The sequence below is a fragment of the Macaca nemestrina genome, chromosome 20, assembly GCF_043159975.1.
Source record: "Macaca nemestrina isolate mMacNem1 chromosome 20, mMacNem.hap1, whole genome shotgun sequence".
Taxonomy (NCBI): Eukaryota; Metazoa; Chordata; class Mammalia; order Primates; family Cercopithecidae; genus Macaca; species Macaca nemestrina.
In genome coordinates, this window is record NC_092144.1 from 48,135,060 (window position 1) to 48,159,554 (window position 24,495).

Genomic DNA, 24,495 nt, shown 5'->3' on the forward strand with positions numbered 1-24,495 from the left:
TGTTGCCCAGACTGGAGTGCAGTGGCACAGTCTCAGCTCACTGCAACCTCTGCCCTCTGGGTTCAAGTGATTCTCCTGCCTCAGCCTCCCGAGTAGCTGGGATTACAGGTGCCCGTCACCACGCCTGGCTAATTTTTGTATTTTTAGTAGAGACAGGGTTTCAACCATGTTGGCCAGGCTGGTCTCAAACTCCTGAGCTCAGGTGATCTGCCCACCTTGGCCTCCCAAAGTGCTGGGATTACAGGCGTGAGCCGCCACGCCCAGCAGAGGGCTACTCTATTTTAAGCTTAGGAGTCAGGTAGGTGGCACGGGGGGCCCAGGTCTCCTTCCTGTAGGTCATGGGTTCTGGGCACATAAACTCTGCCCTCAAGCATGGACATCTGGAAAATGGCAGTAATTGTAATGTTGATCTGCCCTCAAGCATGGACATCTGGAAAATGGCAGTAATTGTAATGTTGATGTGGAAGGGGTGTAGAAAGGATTCAATGGGGTGTGCTGCTCCACACCTGGGAGCTGTTCTTGTGTGTGTGTGTGTGTGTGTGTGTGTGTATAGAGAGAGAGAGAGACAGAGTCTCACTCTTGTCCAGGCTTGGAGTATAGTGGTATGATCAAAGCTTACTTCAGCCTTGACCTCCTGGGCTCAATGATCCTCCCGCCTCAGCCTCCTGAGTAGCCAGGACCACAGGTGTGTGCCACCAGAGCTGGCTAATTTTTCCGTTTTTTTAGAGTGGGAATCTGGCTTTGTTGCCTGGCGAACATGGCGAAACCCTGTCTCTACTAAAAATATAAAAATTACCTGGGCATGGTGGCATGTGCCTGTAATCCCAGCTACTCAGGAGGCTGAGGCAGGAGACTCACTTGAACCTGGGAGGTGGAGGTTGCCGTGAGCCAAGATCAGCACCACTGCACTGCAGCCTGGGTGACAGAGTGAGACTCTGTCTCAACAAAAGAAAAAAAGATGTGGGAACTGTGTTCATACCATTGGGCTCTGGAGCCCAGCACTGCTCCAAGCCCTGCCTCCCCTGCTTACTGACTGGGTGACTTTGGGCAGGTTGTTTACACTTTGAGCCTGCACCAAATGGCGCTGATAAGGGTGCATGCCTGAGAGCTGTTAGGCGCATCATAGCTGTCTCATCATAGCTGTCTCCGAGTTCCTCATGGCGCTCAACACAGCCTCCTGAGGGTCTCCTGATTGTAAACATGAGGCCTCAAGGTCTTTTAGGATCAGAACTGGTGGCAGACAAGTGCACTGATTACAGATAAAAATTGCCCATCCCCTCATATTTAGCACCAGTTTTATTGAGCTAGTTTGTTGGCCATGCCTAGCTGAGAGATAGAGAAGTGGAGGGAGATGGGGGGACAGGAGAGCTTTTCCTCATGGCACACCTTGCTCCAGGAGTCTGTATACAGGAGTGTGGACAAAAGGAAGTGTTACCTTGCAGGAAGTTGCCCCTAAAGCAAGCAGGAGGTGGGGGTGGGGAACTTGGCCTCTGATGGAATTCTGGAATTCTGATGAGAGGGACCAGCCTGACCCAAACAGGAGATGCTGACGGGCAGTGCTGGGCATGTTGCACAGAGATGGCTGGTTACACAGCCCCATGGTGGGATCCCACAGTGCCGAGACCAGCTGGGTCGTGGAGACCCTAACCCAGTGGCGCTAGAGGAATTAAAAACACACACAGAAATATAGGGTGTGGAGTGGGAAATCGGGGGGTCTCACAGCTTTCGGAGCTGAGAGCCTTGAACAGAGATTTACCTACATGTTTATTAACAGCAAGCCAGTGATAAGCATTGTTTCTATAGATTATAGATTAACTAAAAGCATTTCTTACAGGAAATAAAGGGATGGGCTCTGGCTAGTTATCGGCAGCAGGAGCATGTCCTTAAGGCACAGATCGCTCATGCTATTGTTTGTGGTTCAGGAACCCCTTTAAGCGGTTTTCCGCCCTGGGTGGGCCAGGTGTTCCTTGCCCTCATTCTGGTAAACCCACAACTTTCAGCGTTGGGGTCATGGCCATCATGAACCTGTCACAGTGCTGCAGAGATTCTGTTTATGACCAGATCTGGGAGACTGTTCCCAACACCAGAGATTCCCCAAGCAGCGGATGATCCTGTTGGTCTCAAGGACAGACTGCCTCAGCGGACCTCTGCTCCCTGCCAGTGACCATTACCCCCAAAACATGCCGGCAAGTCTCTGCTCCCTGCATCGGCGGCCTTCCCCCTCGTACAAAGCCTGGGTTAGCCTTTGTTTTGTGACTGAGTCTACTGAGATCCTTGCAGGAGAAGACAGTTTGCAGGCAAATGAACTAAATGTCTCTTTCCTGACACCCCCCTCCTGGGGGGCCGAGGAAGCTGTGAACAGCCTGGTTTGTCACACAGCATGTTGGCCACCACGCTGAAGCAGCAGCAAGCGGGTTCATGGAAGGTGTACTGAGAACCAGCCACATGGGACCCCCTACTGTGCCTGGGTATCCTCTGGCTTCTGGCTGCAAGGCTGGTGTTTTTTTTTTTTTTTTTTTTCTTTGATATAGGGTCTTGCTTTTTCGCCCAGGTTGGAGTGCAGTGGTGAAATCACGGCTCACTGCAGCCTCAACCTCCTGGACTCAGGCAATCCTCCCACCCAAGCCTCCCGAGTAGCTGGGACTACAGGCGGCACCACCATGCTTGGCGAATTTTGTAAAAATTATTTGTGGAGACAGGGCCTCACTATGTTGCCCAGGCTGGTCTTGAACTCCTGAGCTCCAGTGATCCTCCCACCTTGGCCTCTTGAAGTGCTGGGATTCCACAGGTATGAGCCACCGCACCCGGCTTCAAGGCTGGTCTTGACTGACGACGTCAGGCGGTAGTCCAGTCGCTAGGACAGACGGATCCTGACCCTCACGCTGGAGTGGGTCACAAGGGCACCGTAGTGCCCCACCCAGGAACTCACGTCTCTCCCATACTGCTCAAAAGATACGTAGCGGATGCCCTTGCCAAAGTTGGTGAAGACGTGGGAGACCTGCAGGGGGAAGGGGAGTGAGAGGGTGAGGGCCTGCGGGCCCCTTCTCTTCCTCCACCTTAACAGATAGGCCCCAAGGACTGAGGAGGTGCCAGTCCTGCACTAGGTGCTGGGGATGGAGCAGCGAAGAAAGCAGGAAAAGGACCCCGCGCTGGTGGAACTGCCATTCTAGCAGGGGGGCCTGGACACTGGGGCTAGGTGGGGGCGAGGGGCTGGGGCATCCTGCCAGGAAGGTGGCAGGAATGTGAGTAGAGTGAGTTAGCAAAGGCCCCACAGAGGTGACACCTGAAGGAGGGGAGGGAGCCAGGAGGGGCTCTGGAGGGAGGGTGTCCCAGGCAGCGGGAACAGCCTGTGCAAAGGTCCCGAGGTGGGAACATGCCTGGAGCTGAGTGAGGGGAGAAGAGAGGGGTCAGGGAGGTCATGGGCAGATCATGGTCTTGTGGGCCACAGGAGGACTTCGGTTATTTATTTATTTATTTTTTCAATTTAAAAGAGTCGAGATAAAATTTTCATAAAACAAACTTTTCATTTATTTATTTATTTTTGAGATGGAGTCTCACTCTGTCACCCAGGCTGGAGTACAGTGGCACGATCTTGGCTCAATGCAACCTCCGCCTCACAGGTTCAAGCGATTCTCCTGCCTCAGCCTCCCGAGTAGCTGGGATTACAGGCACGCACCACCACGCCCAGCTAATTTTTGTATTTTTAGTAGAGATGGGGTTTCTCCATGTTGGTCAGGCTGGTCTTGAACTCCTGACCTCAGGTGATCCACCTGCCTTGGTCTCCCAAAGTGCTGGGATTACAGGTGTGAGTCACTGGGTCCGGCCAAAATTTACCATTTTATTTTAATTATTTATTTTGAGGCCAAGACTTGCTCCATCGCCCAGGCTGGAGTGCAGTGGCATGATCTCAGCTCACTGTAACCTCCACCTCCCCCAGTTCAAGAGATTCTCCTGCCTCAGTCTCCCTAGAAGCTGGGATTACAGGTGCTCACCACCATGCCTGGCTAATTTGTGTATTTCTAGTACAGACAGGGTTTCACCACACGGGCCAGGCTGGTCTTGAACTCCTGGCCTCAAGTGATCCACCCGCCTTGGCCTCCCAAAGTGCTGGGATTACAGGCATGAGCCACCACACCTGGCCCAAAATTCACTTTTTAAAGTGTACAATTCAGTGGTTTTTAGTTGATTTGCGATGTTACGTGGCCATCACCACTACCTAATTCTAGAGCATTCCCGTCACCCCAGGAAGAAACTCTGCATCCGTGAACTGTCACTTCCAAGTCCTCCCTCCCCCAACCCCTGGCAGTCACCAGTCTTCTTAGTGTACATTTCATATATGTGGAATCATACAGTATTTGTCATTTCATGTCTGGCCTCTTTCAGCATCGTGTTTTCAAAGTTTATCCACGTTGCAGCGTGAATTGGTGCTTCATTTCTTTTCCGTGGCCGCATAACTTTGGCTTTTACTGTGAGATGTAGCCACAGGAGCATTACAAGCAGGGAGACTTGTGATCTGACTCATTTTTTTTTTTTTTTTTTTTTTTTTGAGACGGAGTCTTGCTCTGTCACCCAGGCTGGAGTGCAGTGGCTGGATCTCAGCTCACTGCAAGCTCCTCCTCTCGGGTTCACACCATTCTCCTGCCTCAGCCTCCCGAGTAGCTGGGACTACAGGCACCCGCCACTTTGCCCGGCTAGTTTTTTGTATTTTTTAGTAGAGACGGGGTTTCACCGTGTTAGCCAGGATGGTCTCGATCTCCTGACCTCGTGATCCGCCCGTCTCGGCCTCCCAAAGTGCTGGGATTACAGGCTTGAGCCACCGCGCCCGGCCGATCTGACTCATTATTATTATTATTATTAGTTTTAGTTAGGGTCTCTGTCTGTTGTCCTGGCTGGAGTGCAGTGGCAAGATCATAGCTCACTGTAGCCTCGACCAACTGGGCTCCAACCATCCTCCCACCTCAGCTTCCTGAGTAGCTGAGACTACAAGCTCAAGTCACCATGCTGGTCTAATTTTTAATTTCTTTGTAGAGATGGGGGTCTCGCTATATGGCCCAGGCTGGCCTCAAACTCCTGCCCTCAAGCTGTCCTCCCATGTTGGCCTCCCAAAGTGGTGGGATTACAGGTATGAGCCACCGTGCCCAGCCGAAACATTTACTTTGGTAACTGAGGTGTGAGGATCAAGACAGCATAGTCTCGGGGCCAGACTGGGCTTGAGTCCGGCTCTGCACTGGGCCAGTCACATAACCTCCCTGTGCCTCTGTTTCCTAAACTCTAGAATGGAGATAGGATTTTGGTTCACCGCTGCATTTCCAGCACCTAGAGTGGTGCCCAGCACACAGTAGGTGCTCAATCAGTGTTTGTTGAACATTAAGCTATTGTGCTAGTGAAATGAATCAGTATGTAAGCCTCTTGACACAGGGCTTGGGATGTAAGAAGGGTTCAATACTTCTTAGCTGTTATTATAGATATCCAGCGGTGACAGAAGAGAAACCACGCAGATGAGAGGCTGGGTGTGTGTGCCTCTAGGGGGTCGGGGGGAGCTGGAAGGTAGTCTGGACCCACCTGTCGGCAGCCCCTCTCAGTCCACTGAAGGACCGGGTCAGGTGAGGCTGAGAACTTGACCACTTCCTTTTCATACACGTCCAGAAGGCGGACCCGGAGCTGGTAGACGCAGCCGCAGTTCTCTCGAGCACCCCACCTGCCAGGCAGCAGTCAGCCTCTATGTCCCCGTCACCCAGCCAGCATTCTGGGTTTCAGGGTGGGAGGCTGAAGGCTGGGCCTTCCCGCATCTTGATGAGGGTTCTGCACATCTGGACCACATTTGGAGACGTCCTGGCCTGGGAACCTCTAGGGGAGGAGCCTTGGTGGTTCTGGGGTAGAGCCAGAACCTGGGGGAAGAGCCTGGGTGATCCGAGGGTGGAGCCAGAGTCTGGGGGAGGGGTCTGGGTGGTCCTGGGGTGAAGCCAGAACCTAGAGGAGGAGCCTGAGCCTGGGGGAGGGGCCTGAGTGGTCCTAGATGGAGCCAGAGCAGGGGAGGAGCCTGGGTGGTCCTGGGGTTGATTCTGGAGGCTTTTGGGTGGGTAGTTGGGGGACGAGAAAGGATGCTCTGGGGAAGAACCACAATGCAGGGCAGGTGCCTGATGACTTCAGGGAGGAGCCAGAGCCCCGGGGAAGAGACCAGATTTTCTATGGAGGAGCCACAGCCTGAAGGAGGAGCTGGAATGCTTTGGGCAGAACCTGGGTGTTTTGCGAAGAAGGCATTCATCCTAAGCCTGCAGGCTCTGAAGCCAGTCCTGTCCCAGCTATGCTCCCTGAGCCTCAGCTCACAGGGCACCGTGCTCCCACCCCTTCAGAGGCATCCACAAAGGGGTCGGGGGAGGTGTCTCGTTTCAGAGGGGTATCAAGCCAGTCAGTGGCCCCCTGTGGACCACCCCAGCCTGCTGAGATGAGGGTGAGCAGGAGTACAGAGCGGGGGCTCTGGCTTCTCCAAAGCTGTATCCTCCCCGGCTCCGCATCACTTCGCCTCTCAGTGTCATCACAAAGGGTGCACAGTGACAGCCGCTACCCATGGGGTGGACGGGGCGGGAAATGAGCCCCTGCTGCAGAACCGCTGCCAAGCCTGCTGCTGCTCCAGAGCAGGGTGCCGCTCCTCACTCACCAGTCAGCCACACAGATCTCAATCTGGGCGCTGTCCAGTAGCTCCTGCCACACACCTTCCATCACCAGGTCCACAAGCTGCCTCTTGGAGCACCATCTGGGAAGGAGAGATGGCAATGGGCAGGGCAAACAGTCCCGGCATTCAAGGCGCAGTCAGAAACCACCTCCTCCAAGAAGCCTCCCTTGATAACCCTCTCTAAAGCAGCCCTCAGGGTTTGCTCTAGCAAACCTGAAGATCTATGATGGGCTATACATCTCTCCTTGGCCTCTTGGATTCCCTTTGCCATTCTCCACCCTGCTGCGGGCTCCAGGCAGCTGACCTCTATGAAAGCCTGACCCTCATCTATGTGGGACAAGACATGAGTACAAATGAAGGCCACATACTAGACATTTGAGCGGGGAGCTCTGTGGTGGGCCTCCTAAAGTGCGAGGGCCCCGGGTCTAAAGCTGGATGGCCTGGTCTCTGTCACCTATTGCTTCCTGTTGGATCAGCCAATGGGATGCTCCAGCAGGGGATGGAAGTGAAGGAGGTGACTAAAATCAGGGTATATATCCTCTTGGGTCCTTCTCAAGGGACTGCCTTGTCCCCCAAGGAAAAAGCACAGCTCCACAGCACGCTCTTCTCATTTTTCAGTAACTGTTTCCTCCCCTCACCTCTAGTAATCTAGGGGTGGTAATGTTCCTTCTCTGTTACTAGCTCAGGGACTCCTGCCAACAACTTTGTAAACAGTCCTTCACCTCAAATTAGAATGTGCCATAATCACATACATTGTGCAGTATTGGTGGAAGGACAGGTAAGTTGACCAACGGAATAGAACAGAGTGCCAGGAACTGGCCGAGCGTGGTGGCTTAGGCCTGTAATCCCAGCACTTTTGAGAGTCCAAGGCAGGTGGATCACTGGAGGTCAGGAGTTCGAGACCAGCCTGGCCAATATGGTGAAACCTCTTCTCTACAAAAAATACAAAAATTAGGCTGGGTGAGGTGGCTCATGCCTGTAATCCCAGCACTTTGGGAGGCCGAGGCAGGTGGATCATGAGGTCAGGAGATTGAGACCATTCTGGCTAACACGGTGAAACCCCATCTCTACTAAAAATGCAAAAAATTAGCCGGGCGTGGTGGCGGGCGCCGGTAGTCCCAGCTACTTGGGAGGCTGAGGCAGGAGAATGGCGAGGCGAGCTTGCAATGAGCCGAGATTGCACCACTGCACTCCAGCCTGGGCGACTGAGCGAGACTCCGTCTCAAAAAAAAAAAAAAAATTAGCCAGGCATGGTGGCGCACCCCTGTAGTCCTAGCTACTCAGGAGGCTGAGGAAGGAGAATCACTGAAACCCAGGAAGCAGAGGCTACAGTGAGTCGAGATTGCGCTAGTGCACTCTAGCCTGGGCAACAAAATGAGATTCTGTCTCAAAAAATGAAAACAAAGAAAATCAGAGTGCCAGGGATAGACCTAGGTATGCACAGAAACTTAATAAACCGTAGAGATGGCATCATCATTCCATGGGGAACAGATTATTTCTCTCTCTCTTTTTTTTTCTTTTGAGTCAAGGTCTTATTCTGTCACTAGGCTGGAGTGCAGTGCCATGATCCTAGCTCACTGCAACCTCGAACTCCTGGGCTCAAGAGATCCTCCCACCTTGGCCTCCCAAAGTGCTGGGATTACAGGCATGAGCCACCATGCCCGACCTTCAGTTTCCTACTATAAAGTGGGGGCAATAATAGTATCTATGTCACAGGATTGTTGCCAGAATTATATGTAAAGTGTCTAGTACAGAGTAACCCCTTGTGGAGGCAAGAGTGACTCCATCTTGGATGCTAATCTGCCATGTTCACTTTTTTTTTTTTTTTTTTTTTGAGACAGAGTCTCACTCTGTCGCCCAGGCTGGAGTGCAGTGGCGTGATCTCGGCTCACCGCAACATTTGCCTCCTGGGTTCAAGCGATTCTCCCGCCTCAGCCTCCCCAGTAGCTGGGACTACAGGTGCGTGCCACCACGTCCAGCTAATTTTGTCTTTTTAGTAGAGACGGGGTTTCCTCCTGTTGGCCAGGCTGGTCTCGCACTCCTGACCTCAAGTGATCTGCCTGCCTTGGCCTCCCAAAGTGCTGGGATTACAGGCGAGAGCCACCGTGCCTGGCCCAAAACCCTGTCTTTAGATCAAACTGGTCTTGCTGTTGTCTCACAAACTGCAGGCGATGATGCACAGAGCATTACTGCCTGTGGTTGCTAACCTTCCTGATTTTTCCTTGTATCTCTGGCATATAAAACAGTACCCTCAACAAGAATTTGTTTGTTTGTTTGTTTTTTTTTTTTTTGAGACGGAGTCTTGCTCTCTCGCCCAGGCTGGAGTGCAGTGGCCGGATCTCAGCTCACTGCAAGCTCCGCCTCCGGGGTCTACACCATTCTCCTGCCTCAGCCTCCCGAGTAGCTGAGACTACAGGCGCCCGCCACCTCGCCCGGCTAGTTTTTTGTATTTTTTTGGTAGAGACGGGGTTTTACCGTGTTAGCCAGGCTGGTCTCGATCTCCTGACCTCGTGATCCGCCCGTCTCGGCCTCCCAAAGTGCTGGGATTACAGGCTTGAGCCACCGCGCCTGGCCAAGAATTTGTTGATTGATGGAATGAATCAATGAATAAGGCTGGGCGCGGTGGCTCAAGCCTGTAATCCCAGCACTTTGGGAGGCCGAGACGGGCGGATCACGAGGTCAGGAGATCGAGACCATCCGGGCTAACATGGTGAAACCCCGTCTCTACTGAAAAAAAAATACAAAAAATTAGCCGGGCGTGGTGGCGGGCGCCTGTAGTCCCAGCTACTTGGGAGGCTGAGGCAGGAGAATGGTGTAAACCCGGGAGGCGAAGCTTGCAGTGAGCTGAGATCCGGCCACTGTACTCCAGCCTGGGTGACAGAGCGAGACTCTGTCTCAAAAAAAAAAAAAAAAAAGAAAAAAAAAATGAATAAATGGGGGAAAGAGAGCGTGAAGGTGGCGATGAGAACAGTGTGGGGGTAGGGTCCCTTTCTCTCTCTGGGGCCCCTGCCCCAGGGATCGGGGCCTCTCACTTGGGCCACTCACTCGAAAGAGGTCACGAAGCAGGTCTGTGAAGGCGCTCCGGGTACCGGTGTTAGGTTCTTTTCTATGGCCCAGCCGTTCCCACCGTGCTCCACCTCCCAGCCTCTGAAGCCCTCTGTGGGAAAACAAGAGTTGAACATATGATTTACCTGCCAGCCTGCCCAGCAGAGACCCAGCAACCACCAGCCTGTCCCTCTTGTGCTCCAATCCTCCCTGGTTTCTCCTACCGACTCCTCCTCCCATTATCCTGTATTCCTGGTCCTACCCCAGAACTGTGACTCTCAGCCTTGCCCATCCACTCAGCTTCTCTTCAGTCACCCTTACTTGCTCTTTCTCCTTCAGTTGTGCTCTTCACTGTGTGTGTGTGTGTGTGTGTGTGTTAGACAGAGAGAGACAGGGTCTTACTCTGTCGCCCAGGCTGGAGTGCAGTGGCTCCATCATGGCTCACTGCAGCCTCTAACTCCTGAGCTCAAGCGATCCTCCCATATCGGCCTCCAGAGTAGCTAGGACCACGGGTGCATGCCACCACACCTGGCTAATTTAATTTTTTAATTTTTTTTTTGAGACGGAGTTCTGATCTTGCTGCCCAGACTGGAGTGCAATGGCATGATCTCAGCTCACTGTAACCTCTGCCTCCCAGGTTCAAGCGATTCTCCTGCCTCAGCCTCCCAGGTAGCTGGGATTACAGGTGTGCATCACCACACCTGGTTAATTTTGTATTTTAGTAGAGATGGGGTTTCACCATGTTGGTCAGGCTGGTCTTGAACTCCTGACCTCAGGTGATCCGCTGGCCTTGGCCTCCCAAAGTGCTGGGATTACAGGCATGAGGCACTGCGCCTGGCCTAATTAAAAAAATTTTTTTAACCTTTTTTTTTTTTTTTTTTTTTTTTTTTTGAGACGAAGTCTCCCTCTTGTCCCCCAGGCTGGAGTGCAATGGCGGGATCTCAGCTCACTGCAACCTCTGCCTCCAGGGTTCAAGCGATTCTCCTGCCTCAGCCTCCTCAGTAGCTGGGATTACAGATGCCTGTCACCATGCCTGGCTAATTTTTCTATATTTAGTGCAGGCGGGGTTTCACCATGTTGGCCAGGCTGGTCTCGAACTCCTGACCTCAGGTGATCCACCCGCCTCAGCCTCCCAAAGTGCTGGGATTACAGGCATGAGCCACCGCGCCCGGCCTAATTTTCAAAATTTTTAGAGACAGTCTCACTTTGTTGTTCAGGCTGGTCTCGAGCTCCTGGCCTCAAGCGATCCTCCCACCATCGCCTCCCAAAATGCTGGGATTACAGGCGTGAGCTACTGCGCCCCACCCTTTTTTTTTTTTTTTTTTTTTTTTAAGACAAGGTTTCTCTCTGTCACCCAGGCTGTAGTGCAATGGCACGATCATAGCTCACTGCAGCCTCGAACTCCTAGGCTTAAGCGATCCTCCTGCCTTGGCCTCCCAAAGCGTTGCCATTCGGCCTCTGCCCTGTTCTGCACCCCCTCTGCATATCAAACTGCTTGCTTTCTCCCCTGGCCCAGCCAGGGTCTTCCTCCCTTGCCCAGTCCACTCGTCCCGATTCCTGGGTCCACGGTCTTCAGCCCCGCCTACCGGACCTACAGCCCAGGCACTGCGTCCCTCAGCCCCGCCCCCTGGCTCCTCCAGGGGTCTCGCCCATTGGCTACATCTGTCTCAGACTCTGTCCCGGCCCCGCCCCTGTCTCGCTCACCCCGGCCCCCTCCCCCAGCCTCATGGGCACCACTCCCTGCACCCACGCTCTCCGCAGGAGTTGAAGATGAGGTTGCGGCGGAAGGGCGCGCGCAGACAGTAGCGCGCCAGGGCACACAGCGGAAACTCCTCCTTGTCTTCGTTGCTGGGCAGGCAGCGTTGGGCCACTGCATAGAGTGCGCGGCCCTCAGCGCTGCGGTCGCGGGCCAGCTGCAGCAGCCACACGGTGGGCCCGTCCACTATGTCGCGCCAGGCGCGGCACACTGGACGGCATCGCGTGACCAAGGCGCGTGGAGGCACGTGGCTCAGAACCTGCACCAGCAGCTCCGGGGGCAGCGCGTCCAGGGCCAGGGACGGGTCCGCCGGCAGCCGTCGCCGCGAGAGCCGGGCGCCCATCTCTAGCAGCCGGAGTCCTGCAGGTAGAGAGGGGTCGTAGGCGGGTCAGCGCAGCCAGGCCACCCCCTCCCTACTTTGCCTCCCAGGGCGCAAGGCCCCTGCAGCTCGAGAAACCCCATTAGGTCCATGGGCAACCAGCGACCCATTCCCCTCTGATTCTGGGCCTCTCCCCATCTTTCCACCTTGGGCAAAAGACTCTGACCCCCGTCAGGACCGCTGATCACGGCTTCCGTCTGGCGTTCACTTGTGTCGGGCTAAGCGCTTCACGTATATCACAAGTGAAACGGCAAAATAACTAACATAACTAACCCCATTTTTGTTTAAGGGGACTTTACCCATTCCTGCACATAGGCTAGGATAATTTTAGAGCGCTGAGATAATATGCAAAAACAGCAATCATGTAGTTTTTAAAACTAACTCTGGGATTAAAGAAGTATGTAAACAACTATGTTTTGTCAAAGATTTATAGGAGCACTGTGACCCAACCAAGGACAAAGAAGTCACCAACCTCCTCGGACCCTAGCTGGCACCCAGATGTCTGCAGTGGTCACCTCCTTATTTTATTATTACTTTTTTATGGAGCTAGAAACCAGGACTACAGCCTGTACCTCCTGGGCTCGAGTGATCCTCCTGCCTCAGCCTCCCAAGTAGCTGGGCCTATAGGTGCACGCCACTATGCCCAGCTAGTTTTTTATTTTATATATATTTTTGTAGAAATGGGGTCTCACTGCATTGCCCTGGCTGGTCTTGAACTCCTGGGCTCAAGTGATCCTCCTGCCTCAGCCTCCCAAAGTACTGGGATTGGTATGAGCCACTGCGCCTGGCCTGTTGGTCACCTCTTAATCACAATGCTCTTCTCTTCCCTCTGCCCTTAAAAAAAAAAAAAAAAATTGTCCTGATTTAAGATGGTACTTTAGGATGATAGTCCACTGTGTTCTCGGTTTGCTGGCTCTCCAAATAAACTTGCTTTTCCTCCCACCAGCTGTCGTCTCTCTTGAGTTTGGTTTTTTTTTTTTTTTTTTTGAGGCAGAGTCTCACTCTGTCACCCAGGCTGGAGTGCAGTGGCCCGTCTTGGCTCACTGCAACCTCTGTCTCCCAGGTTCAAGTGGTTCTCCTGCCTCAGCCTCCCGAGTAGCTGAGAGTACAGGAATGCGCCACCACACCTGGCTAATTTTTGTATCTTTAGGAGAGACAGTTTCACCATGTTGGCCAGGCTGGTCTCGAACTCTGGACCTCAGGTGATCCACCCACCTCGGCCTTCCAAAGTGCTGGGATTGTAGGCATGAGCCACTGCGCCCGGCCTGAGCTTGGCTTTCTTTTCTTTTTTTTTGAGACGGAGTCTTGCTCTGTCGCCCAGGCTGGAGTGCAGTGGCACGATCTCGGCTCACTGCAAGCTCTGCCTCCCGGGTTCACGCCATTCTCCTGCCTCAGCCTCCTGAGTAGCTGGGACTACAGGTGCCCACCACCGCGCCCAGCTAATTTTTTGTATTTTTAGCGGAGACAGGGTTTCACTGTGGTCTCGATCTCCTGACCTTGTGATCGCCTGCCTTGGCCTCCCAAAGTGCTGGGATTAGAGGCGTGAGGCACCACGCCCGGCCGGCTTTCTTTTCTAAAACTGAGTCTTACTCTGTTGCCCAGGCTGGAGTGCAGTGGCACGATCTCAGCTCACTGCGACCTCCACCTCCCGGGTTCAAGCGATTCTCCTGCCTCAGCCTCCCAAGTAGCTGGAATTACAGGTGTGTGCCACCACACTGAGCCAGTAATTTCTGTATAGAGATGGGATTTCACCATGTTGGCCAGCTGGTCTCGAACCCCTGACCTCAAGTGATCCACCTGTCTCAGCCTCCCAAAATGCTGGGATTTCAGGCATGAGCCAGCATGCCTGGCCTGAGTTTGGCTTTCGAGTGTCAAGCCTCCAAACCTGGGTTGGGTTACAGACCCACAAGGAAACCCACTGTGGAAGAAACCATTTCCACCCCATACCCCAATGTGTTCCAACTACTGTAACCTTTGGAACCCATGACCCATCTTCGGCAAAATCTCTTCTTGCCTCAGTTACTTCTCTGAACATTCCTACTATCTTCTTGCTCTAACTGGAACCCAGCTCTCTTGTGGGCCTTCCAAGTGGGGAGGTCTTTGTGCTCCTGGGAGCTGCTTCCTGACCATTCTCCCTCCACCCTCCCCAAAACCCCCGGCGATGAATCTCATCACTACCCTGTCTCCTGCGTCATCTGCTGACCCAGATCATGACTCCTGTCTTCTCCCTAATTTTAGCTCTGGGCTCACGGTCGCTCCCGCTGCTCTTAGCATCATTCTCAGTGATTTCCATAACCAGATAGATAGTTCTTCCGCAGTCCCAACCTCTCTGTTCCCTGACCTCCCTCTAGTGGCTTTATCCTTCCCCAACCTCTCCCTCTCATGGTCACACCCAAGCCTTGTCCAATAACAGCAGCCTCTTCAGAACCTCAATTTCACACACTCACTCTCCACCCATCACTTTCTCTTTCCACCTCATTCCCTCCAGTGCCCAACTCGCATGATCCTTCCAACCCACTGTGATCTCTCATCCTTTGTCCTTTTCATTTTTCACTCCCCCTCACCTCCCATGCCCTCATTTCTTCCTTAGCCAGCTTAAATTCCATGGTTAATCATTAAAAACATTCTTGATCTGGCATGCTGGCTCATGCCTGTAATCCCAGCACTTTGGGAGGGCAAGGTGGGAGGACTGCTTGAGGCCAGGAGTTTGAGATCAGCCTGGGCAACAGAGCGAGACTCCATCTGCACAAAAAATTAAAAAAATTAGCCAGGTGTGGTGGTGCACACCTGTAGTCCCAGCTACTCCAGAGGTTAAGGTGGGACAATCACTTGAACCCAGGAGTTGGAGGCTGCAGTGAGCTATGATTATACCGCTGTACTCCAGCCTGGGCAACAAAGTGAGACCCTGTCTCTAAATAAAATAAAATGAAAAGAATAGCAAAAAAAGTGGGGCTGTTGCTAGAAGGGGAGGTGAGGTCGAGAGAGGGTTTGGGCTGGGCGAGGTGGCTCATACCTGCAATCCCAGTACTTTGGGAGGCCAAGGTGGGCAGATCACTTGAGGTCAGGAGTTTGAGACCAGCCTGGCTAACATGGTGAAACCCCATCTCTACTAAAAATACAAACATTAGCTGGGTGTGGTGGCGCATGCCTGTAATCCCAGCTACTCAGGAGGCTGAGGCAGGAGAACTGCTTGAACCCAGGAGGTAGAGGTTGCAGTGAGCTGAGATCGCGCCATTGCACTCCAGCCTGGGTAGCAGAGTGAGACCCTATCTCAAAACAAAACAAAACAAAAACAAAAACAAAAACAAACAAGCAAAAAAAAAAAAAAAATGAGAAGGTTTGTTTTGAGATGGGAGACAGGATGCTGTGTGGGCTGACAGGAGATCCAGTGCATTGGGGGAAACTGAATGAGCAGCAGAGAGAGGTGAGAACCAGGGACCGTGGCTGGAAGTGGGTGGGAAGGTGGGAGCAGGTGATGGGACAGTCACAGCAGGAAAACGGGTGTGGGCATGGTGCAGGTAGGTGGTAGAGGCAGGGGCGGCTGTGGAAGTTCACTTTTCATCTCTTGCATTTTCTCTGCAAAATAAGAAGCCAAGGGAGAGTGAAGCGGGGGGAGGAGGTGTTGGAAAGGATTAGGGGAGGAGGTGTTGGAAAGTATTAGGGGAGAAGTGAAAAGGTATGAATTAGTTGTCTAGAAGAGAGGAGGAAGGAGGGGATCAGAGAAATGTCATATGGCTGCCAGGCAGCATTGGAGTCTGCCTGAGGGTCAGGTTCACAGACTTGAAGTTAGCCTGGCCAGGGGGCTGTGTTGTTTTTTAGCCCACTTGAGCTGTGTGGGCGCAGGCACGGTGGAGAGGAAGGCTGGATTTAACCGGGGTCTCATGCAGGAAGAAGCCAAAGGGGGCAAGGGTGTGTGCAGAGAATGTGTTCTTTTTTATTTATTTACTTTTTTGAGTCAGAGTCTCGCTCTGTCACCCAGGATGGAGTGCAGTGGCGCGATCTCAGCTCACTGCAACCTCTACCTCCTGGGTTCAAGCGATTCTCCTGCCTTAGCCTCCCAAGTAGCTGGGATTATAGGCGCCTGCCACCACGCCTGGCTAATTTTTGTATTTTTAGTAGAGACGGGGTTTCACCATGTTGGCCAGCCTGGTCTCGAATTCCTGAACTCAGGTAATCCACCCGCCTCAGCCTCCCAAAGTGCTAGGATTACAGGTGTGAGCCACTACGCCGGGCTGAGAATGTGTTTTTTTGTTTTGTTTTGTTTTGAGACAGAGTTTCACTCTTGTTGCCCAGGCTGGAGTGCAATGGCGTGATCTTGGCTCACTGCAACCTCCACCTTCTGGGTTTAAGCAATTCTCCTGCCTCAGCCTCCCGAGTTGCTGGGATTACAGGCACCCACCACCACATCTGGCTAATTTTTATATTTTTAGTAGAGACATCACCATGTTGGACAGGTGGTTCTCAAACTCCTGACCTCAGGTGATCCGCCCAACTCAGCCTCCCAAGGTGCTGGGATTACAAGCGTGAGCCACTGCGCCTGGCCTGAGAATGTGTTATTTTTAATTTTTTGAGACAGCACTTGCTTCTTCACTCAGGTGCGAGTGCAGTGGTGTGATCACGGCTCACTGCAGCCTTGACCTCCCAGGCTCAAGTGATCCTCCCACCTCAGCCTCCCAAACTGCTGGGATTAGAGGCATGAGTCACCGCATCCAGCGTCTTTGTTTCTCTTTGTGGTAAAACTTCTCAAAAAAGCAATCTACCCAGTATTTTCTGCTTCCATTCTTCCTAAAACCTTTTCTTTTTTTTTTTCTTATTTTTTTGAGACAGAGTCTCCCTCTGTCACCCAGACTGGAGTGCAGTGGCACAGTCTCAGCTCACTACAACCTCCGGCTCCGAGGTTCAAGTGATTCTTGTGCCTCAGCCTCCCGATTAGCTGGGACTACAGGTGCATGCCACCAGGCCTTGCTAATTTTTGTGTTGTTAGTAGAGACAGGGTTTCACCATGTTGCTGAGGCTGGTTTTGAACTCTTGGGCTCCAAGGATCCTGCTGCCTTGGCCTCCCAAAGTGCTGGGATTATAGGTGTGAGCCACTGTGCCCGGCTCCAGCGCCACTTCTTGCTATAAATTATATAAGCAATGGCAAGTCACTTAATCTCTTTATACCTCAGTTTCCCTTTCTGAAAATGGGGCTAACAGTGCCTCCATCATAGGGCTGTAGTGAGGATGAAATGAGTATTTTAAAGCACTTAAGAAAAGCCCCTGCAGGCTCCTAAATAAGAGTGATATTAATTTAATATTAGTCCAGGCGTGGTGGCTCACACCTGTAATCCCAGCACTTTGGGAGGCTTAGGTTAGCGGATCAATTGAGGTCAGGAGCCCAGGCAACGTGGCGAAACCCCATCTCTACAAAAAAGACAAAAATTAGCAGGGTATGGTGGGTGCTTATAATCCCAGCTACTCGGGAGGCTGATGCAGAAGAATCACTTAAACCCAGGAGGTGGAGGTTGCAGTGAGCTGAGATCGCGCCTCTGCACCCCAGCCTGGGTGACAGAGGGAGACTCTGTCTCAAAAAAATGATGTCAGGAATATTTGCTACATTCATGGACTACTTTCCTGACACAGGCTTATTTCTTTTTTTAAAATAAAACCTTAATTTGTTTAAAAATGACAACAGTTGACATGAATTGAGCACTTATTGGGCACATGCAGATAACAAGCATTAGATCATTAAAGCCTCTTAAAAAGGGCACGCTCAAAGGAGAGTTTTGCCCATTAAACAAGATGATGGAATTCACGAGCTGATCCAGCTTAAATGCTTAGCACAGTGGCTTAATAAGGGCCAATAAATGCCACTAAATCAAAATGTCACAGCTAAAATAGTTGTGTCTGGCCAGGCGCGGTGGCTCAAGCCTGTAATCCCAGCACTTTGGGAGGCCGAGGCGGGTGGATCACGAGGTCAGGAGATCGAGACTATCCTGGCTAACATGGTGAAACCCCGTCTCTACTAAAAATACAAAAAACTAGCCGGGCGTGGTGGCGGGCGCCTGTAGTCTCAGCTACTTGGGAGGCTGAGGCGGGAGAATGGCGTGAACCCGGGAGGCGGAGCTTGCAGTGAGCCGAGATCACGCCACTGCACTCCAGCCTGGGAGACACAGCGAGACTCCGTCTCAAAAATAAATAAATAAAAAATAAAATAAAATAAAATAAAATAGTTGTGTCAGCCAGGCGCGGTGGCTCATGCCTGTAATCCCAACATTTTGGGAGGCGGAGGTAGGTGGATCATTTGAGGTCAGGAGTTCAAAACCAGCCTGGCCAACAAGGCGAAACCTGTCTCTACTAAAAATACAAAAATTAGCCGGGCGTGGTGGTGGGAGCCTGTAATCCCAGCTACTCAGGAGGCTGAGGCAGCAGAATCACTTGAACCCGGGAGGCAGAGGTTGCAGTGAGCCAAGATTGTGCCACTGCACTCCAGCCTGGGCAACAAAGCGAGACTCTGCCTCAAAATGAATAAATAAATAAATACATAAATAAATAAAATAAAATAGTTGCTGTCTCTTTTTAAAAATGATGTGTCATAATCATGGCAACTAGCATAATTTAGTATTTCATATTAATTTTTAAAATATTAATATTAATTTTCACAGGTGTGAGCCACCATGCCCAGCCCCGACATCATCTTTATTCCTACTGCAGAAAGAATGAAGTTGTGGAGACAGACTTTACAAAGACCAAGCTGTGCTTTTCTCCAGGTGGTTCTGAGTTGCATTAATAGTTCACTGAGGCCCGGTGCTTGAACCCAGGAGGCAGAGGTTGCAGCGAGCTGAGATCACACCACTCACTGCACTTCAGCCTGGGTGACAGAGCGACTCTGTCTCAAAAATAAATAAATAATTCCCTGAGGTTTATAAACAAGTCTACCAGCCTGCCTGGCATGGATGTGATGCTCACCAGAGTTTAGTTCCCTGGAGTTCTTCTTAGGAGGAGTTCTTGGTTCCCACTCTTCTTAGGAGTGTGTTCCCACTGGCAAAAGGAGGATCTCTGGGGCTGGGGGTGGACCCCTCGCCCAACAAAGACAGCCAGACTTCACCAAGGAGCAGAGATGTTCAAGAAACATACTGAATGAGCCCTCATCTATACCACACGAACCATATTAAATGCTTGTGTGGGGCCCTGGTGTGGTGGCTCACACCTGTAATCCCAGCACTTTGGGAGGCTGAGGCAGGAGGATCGCTTGAGCCTAGGAGTCCAAGACCAGCCTGGGCAACCTGGCGAAACCCCATCTCTACAAAAAAAAATACAAAAAAGTTAGTCAGGCATAGTGTCACGTACCTGTAGTCCCAGCTACTTGGGAGCTGAGGGGGAAGGATCACTGAGCCTGGGAGGTTGAGGCTGTGGTGAGTCGTGAAGGGGCCACTATATTCCAGCCCAGGTGATAGAATGAGACCCTGTCTCAAAAAAAAAAAAAAAAAAAAAAATTTGTGGCTGGGCAGGATGGCTTATGCCTGCAATCTCAGAACTTTGGGAGACCAAGGCGGTCAGATCACCTGAGGTCAAGAGTTCGAGACCAGCCTGGCCATCATGGTGAAGCCCCATCTCTACTAAAAATACAAAATTAGTCAGGTGTGGTGGTATGCTCCTATAGTCCCAGCTACTTGGGAGGCTGGTGAGAGAATTGCCTGAACCCAGCAGGTAGAAGTTGTGGTAAGCCACTGCACTCTAGGTTGGGCAACAGTGAAACTGTCTCAAAAAAAAAAAAAAAAGGAAAGAGGAAAGAAACACAAAAAGTGGCTCAACAGTCAAAGATAGGTTTATTTTGGAGAATAAGCCTGAGAGGGGCTTCTGGAGGATTTTTTTTGTTTTGTTTTGTTTTGTTTTGTTTTTTGGGAAAGGTTGAAAAGTACCCACTGCAAGGTTGAATGCCAACTACTGGCTGGGTCATAATAGGACAAGTAGGGCCTGGTACTGCCTGCTTCCAGGGTTTTTGGGAGAGTGTGTATTTGAAGGAAAGTTACTGGCTGTCAGAGTGACCAGGGAATGCTACTGGTATTCAGCTACCCAAAGAGACCCAGGATGCTATGGCAGACTGTATTTTTCAAAAGTTGCTATGATAACATTTCCTATCTGACATGCTCTTTAAGTTCACCACTGCTCATGAAGCTGTGGGGTCCACATTGCTCCTCTGGGCATGTGCGGGCCTTTGCAACTGCCTCAACTTTCAGAGCACTGCAGAAGTGGATTTCATTCTCTCTCTGTCTCTCTCTTTAAGAGACAAAGTCTCACTCTGTCGCCTGATTGGAGTGTAGTGGTGTGATTATGGCTCACTGAAGCCTCGAACTCCTGGGCTCAAGCGATCCTCCTAACTCAGCCTCCTGAGTAGATGGGACTGCAGACACATGCCACCATGCCCAGCTAAGTGTGTTTTTTATATATATATATATGTATATATTTTTTTTTCTAGAAATGAGGAGTCTCCCTATGTTGCCCAGGCTGGTCTCCTCCTGGGCTCAAGTGATCCTGTTGCCTTGGCCTCCCAAAGTGCTGGGATTACAGGTATGAGCCACTGTGCCAGGCCTGCTAGGGATTTCTGAGGCTGGATCATAAAAGAGTATGCAGCCTCTGCTTGACTGTCTTTCTTTCTTTCTTTCTTTCTTTTCTGAGATGGAGTCTTCCTCTGTTGCCCAGGCTGGAGTGCAGTGGCCCAATCTCGGCCCACTGCAATCTCTGCCTCCTGGGTTCAAGCAATTGTCCTGCCTCAGCCTCCCGAGTAGCTGGGATTACAGGCGCATGCCACCATGCCTGGCTAAGTTTTGTATTATTATTATTATTTTTTTTTCAGTAGAGACGGGATTTCACCATGTTGGCCAGGCTGGTCTTGAACTCCTGACCTTGTGATTCGCCCCCCTCGGCCTCCCAAAGTGCTGGGATTCATTAGGCTGTGCAATTTGTGCACTTTCTTTTTTCTTTTTTTTTTTCTTTTTTTGAGACAGAGTCTAGCTCTGTTGCCCAGGCTGGAGTGCAGTGGCCAGATCTCAGCTCACTGCAAGCTCCGCCTCCTGGGTTTATGCCATTCTCCTGGCTCAGCCTCCCGAGTAGCTGGGACTACAGGCGCCTGCCACCTCGCCCGGCTAGTTTTTTGTATTTTTTAGTAGAGACGGGGTTTCACCGTGTTAACCAGGATGGTCTCGATCTCCTGACCTTGTGATCCGCCCGTCTCGGCCTCCCAAAGTGCTGGGATTACAGGCTTGAGCCACCGCGCCCGGCCAATTTGTGCACTTTCTATAAAAGGTTTGCTAAAAATGGGCTGGGTACCATGGCTCACGTGTGTCATCCCAGCACTTTGGGAGGCTGAGGTGGGAGGATGGCTTGAACCCAGGGGTTCGAGACCAGCGTGGGCAACATAGTGAAACCCCATCTCTACAAAAAATAAACATTAAAAAATTAGCTGGACCTGGTGGTGTGCACTTGTAGTCCCAGATACTAGGGAGGCTGAGGTGAGAGGATTACTTGTGGCCAGGAGTTCGAGGGTACAGTGAGCTATGATTGCACTACTGCATTCCAGCCTGGGTGACAGAGTGAGACTGTCTCCAAAAACAAAAACAAAACACCACCACCATCACCAAAACAGAACACATACCCAAAACCCTCAACGTTTGCAAAAAATGATGAAAACAAGAAAAACAGATATGGTAGTCCATGGAAAGGAACAAAAAGATGTCCAAAAACTTTGCTCAAAGTCATCAAACGAAAGATGTGACTAGTTTAAAATAGAAGAATCTGTGAAAATGATTAAGTGTTAGCTTATAAGTATTTCCTCAGCAGATTCTCAAATTGTATAGTTTTTTTGAGGCCGAGACCTTTTTATACTGACTGGAAAATTCTGCACAAAAAATACCTCTGTGAATCATGATACCAGTTTGTTTTTGGTTTGTCCACAGTATACTTTTGCCAGAGTATATTTATAATAATCCATTCTTCTTCTTCTTTTTTTTTATGGCTCTGGGGACTGGGATCAGCTATGTGGTCCTCACTTAGGGAACTTGTGCCTTTGCCATCAGATGGATGGGGCTGGGTCATCTGAGGTTTCTTCCATCCTAGTCTGGCAGCTGAAGTGAGGAGACCCGCATAGCTGGCGCTCCTTAGACATTGCTTTCTATTTTCACCTGGCCTGTCCAGCTACTTTCAGAAAGAAACCAAATAATATCTTTTTTTTTTTTTTTTTTTTTGAGACAGAGTCTTGCTCTGTCACCTAGGCTGCAGTGCAGTGGCACGATCTCAGCTCACTGTAACCTCTGCCTCCCAGGTTCAAGGGATTCTCCTGCATCAGCCTCCTGAGTAGCTGGGATTACAGGTGTGCATCACCACGCCTGGTTAAGCTTTGTATCTTTAGTAGAGACAGGGTTTCACCACGTTGGCCAGGCTGGTCTCGAACTCCTGACCTCAGGTGATCCACCCAACTCGGTTTCCCAAAATGCTGGGATTACAGGTGTGAGCCACCGCCCCCAGCCGATATGGAACATTTCTATTGCCCCAAAAGGTTTATCCCTTCCCAGCCAACCTCCCCACTCCCACCCAACGGCAACTACTATTCTGTTTTTATTTATTTATTTTTTCGTTTTTGTTTTGGTTTTTTAGAGTATTGCTCTGTCGTCCAGGCTGGAGTGCAGTGATGCGATTTTGGCTCACTGCAACCTCCGCCTCCCAGGTTCAAGAGATTTTTCTACTTCAGCCTCCGGAGTAGCTGGGATTACAGGCACGCACTACCACGCCCGGCTAATTTCTGTATTTTTAGTAGGGACAGGGTTTCACCGTGTTGGCCAGGCTGGTCTTGAACTCCTGAGCTCAATTGATCCACCTGCCTCGGCCTCCCAAACCTGCTGGGATTACAGGTGTGAGGCACCTCGCCTGGCTGCTTTCTGTTACTATAAATTCAATTTTTCTTTTCTATAATTTCACGTAAATGGAATCATATAGTGTGTTGGCTATCAATCTATGACCTCATTGTTCTAAGCTGCGAAACTGGAGTTTGGTTCTAACCCACCCAGGGACGCTGTTAAAAAGAAAAAAAAAAGCGCCGGGAACGGTGGCTCACGCCTGCACTCCAGCCTGGATAAGAGCGGAACTCCGTCTCAAAAAAAAAATGAAAAAAAAAAAATACAATAAAATAAAAAATAAATAAAAAAAATTGGAGTTTGGCCCTTTAAATCTTCTTCCTTTGCTGACTGACATGATGCTACATTTTTTTCAGTAGAGGGCGCTGGAGAGACGTAGGAGGAAAGGGTTTGGCTTCCAGTTTCCAGACTTGGCTCTTGCAGCGCAGTTACTCCCTCAGCGAGCACGCTTCTCCAGCCTCTGACTCCTACATGCGTGCGGTTTCTTTAGTGTCAGGAAGTTTCTCTGGCACATGGCTCCTGAAATATGGCAGTCAGCAGCACCCACCTCAGCTGAGACACTTCCCTGTCAGCTGCTTTCCCCACCATCTTACTGGATGGATTTCTGCCCTATTCTACTGGTGCCGCACCACAGGGATCCTTTGTCCTTCGGTGAGCCATGGCAAACCTACTCCAGCAAGGTCGGGGTCACAGCCTGGGGCTCTCTTAGACTTAGGAGGAGTGGCTGCTCCTTGTATCTGCTATTTCTTTTTTCTTTTTTTTTTTTTTGAGATGGAGTCTCTCTCTGTCACCCAGGCTAGACTGCAGTGGCACGATCTCGGCTCACCACAACCTCTGCCTCCTGGGTTCAAGCGATTCTCCTGCCTCAGCCTCCTGAGTAGCTGGAACTACAGGCGCCCACCACCACGCCCAGCCAATGTTTTTGTATTTTCAGTAGAGATGGGGTTTCACCATGTTGGCTGGGATGGTCTTGATCTCTTGACCTCGTGATCCACCCGCCTCAGCCTCCCAAAGTGCTGGGATTACAGGTGTGAGCCACTGTGCCCGGTCTATTTCTACATTTGTTAGTATTCTCTTTATTTCTTAGTAACCAGTTCCTCTTACTCTAATCCCCTATTATAGTTAACAATTCTGTATATTAAACAATCGCTGTTCAAATTACTGTGTGGTTTGTCTCCTGGTTGGATTCTGATACACACAATATGTGTCTCCTTGTGAAGAAGGCATCTGGGCCAGGCGCAGTGGCTCATGCCTGTAACATTCTTTGAGTTGTAGGCATGGCTTAGGGTTATTTGTCCTCTCCTTTAACATAATGCAACATAACATAATGTGATTCATTCGTATATATATGTATTTTTTTGAGGCAGGGTCTCACTGTTGCCCAGGCTACAGGGCAGTGGCGCCATCATAGCTCACTGCTGCCATGACCTCCCAGGCTCAAGCAATCCTCCCATCTCAGCCTCCAGAGTAGCTGGGACCACAGGTGCACCCCACCATGCCTGGCTAATTTTTAATTTATTTTGAGACAGGGTCTTGCTATGTTGCCCAGGCTAGCCTTGAACTCCTGGGCTCAGCAATCTTCGCAGCTTGGTTTCCCAAATTGCTGGGATTACAGGCATGAGCCACTGCACCTGGCCCATCCACTTGTTGTGTATCAACCAGTAGTCTATTCCTTTTTGTTGCTGAGTAATGGTCCACTGAATGCATAATCCACAACCTGTTTATCCACTCAGTATGATGGACATTTGGGTTG

At 50.9% G+C, this 24,495-nt stretch overlaps 1 protein-coding gene across 1 annotated transcript in view; it reads right to left on the bottom strand.

Moving 5' to 3' along the window:
* Positions 1 to 1,687: 1,687 nt before the first annotated feature.
* Positions 1,688 to 24,495, bottom strand: part of LOC105495387 (F-box protein 17) — a 36,218-nt gene continuing 13,410 nt past the window's right edge. The window contains exons 2-6 of the mRNA XM_071086678.1: positions 11,469 to 11,834; positions 9,719 to 9,830; positions 6,659 to 6,754; positions 5,563 to 5,698; positions 1,688 to 2,998 (exon numbers count right to left, since the gene is read on the bottom strand). Of these exons, the coding sequence (XP_070942779.1) occupies positions 2,855 to 2,998; positions 5,563 to 5,698; positions 6,659 to 6,754; positions 9,719 to 9,830; positions 11,469 to 11,817 (837 nt within the window). The 5' untranslated portion in view covers positions 11,818 to 11,834 and the 3' untranslated portion in view covers positions 1,688 to 2,854. The remainder of the gene's footprint in view (positions 2,999 to 5,562; positions 5,699 to 6,658; positions 6,755 to 9,718; positions 9,831 to 11,468; positions 11,835 to 24,495) is intronic.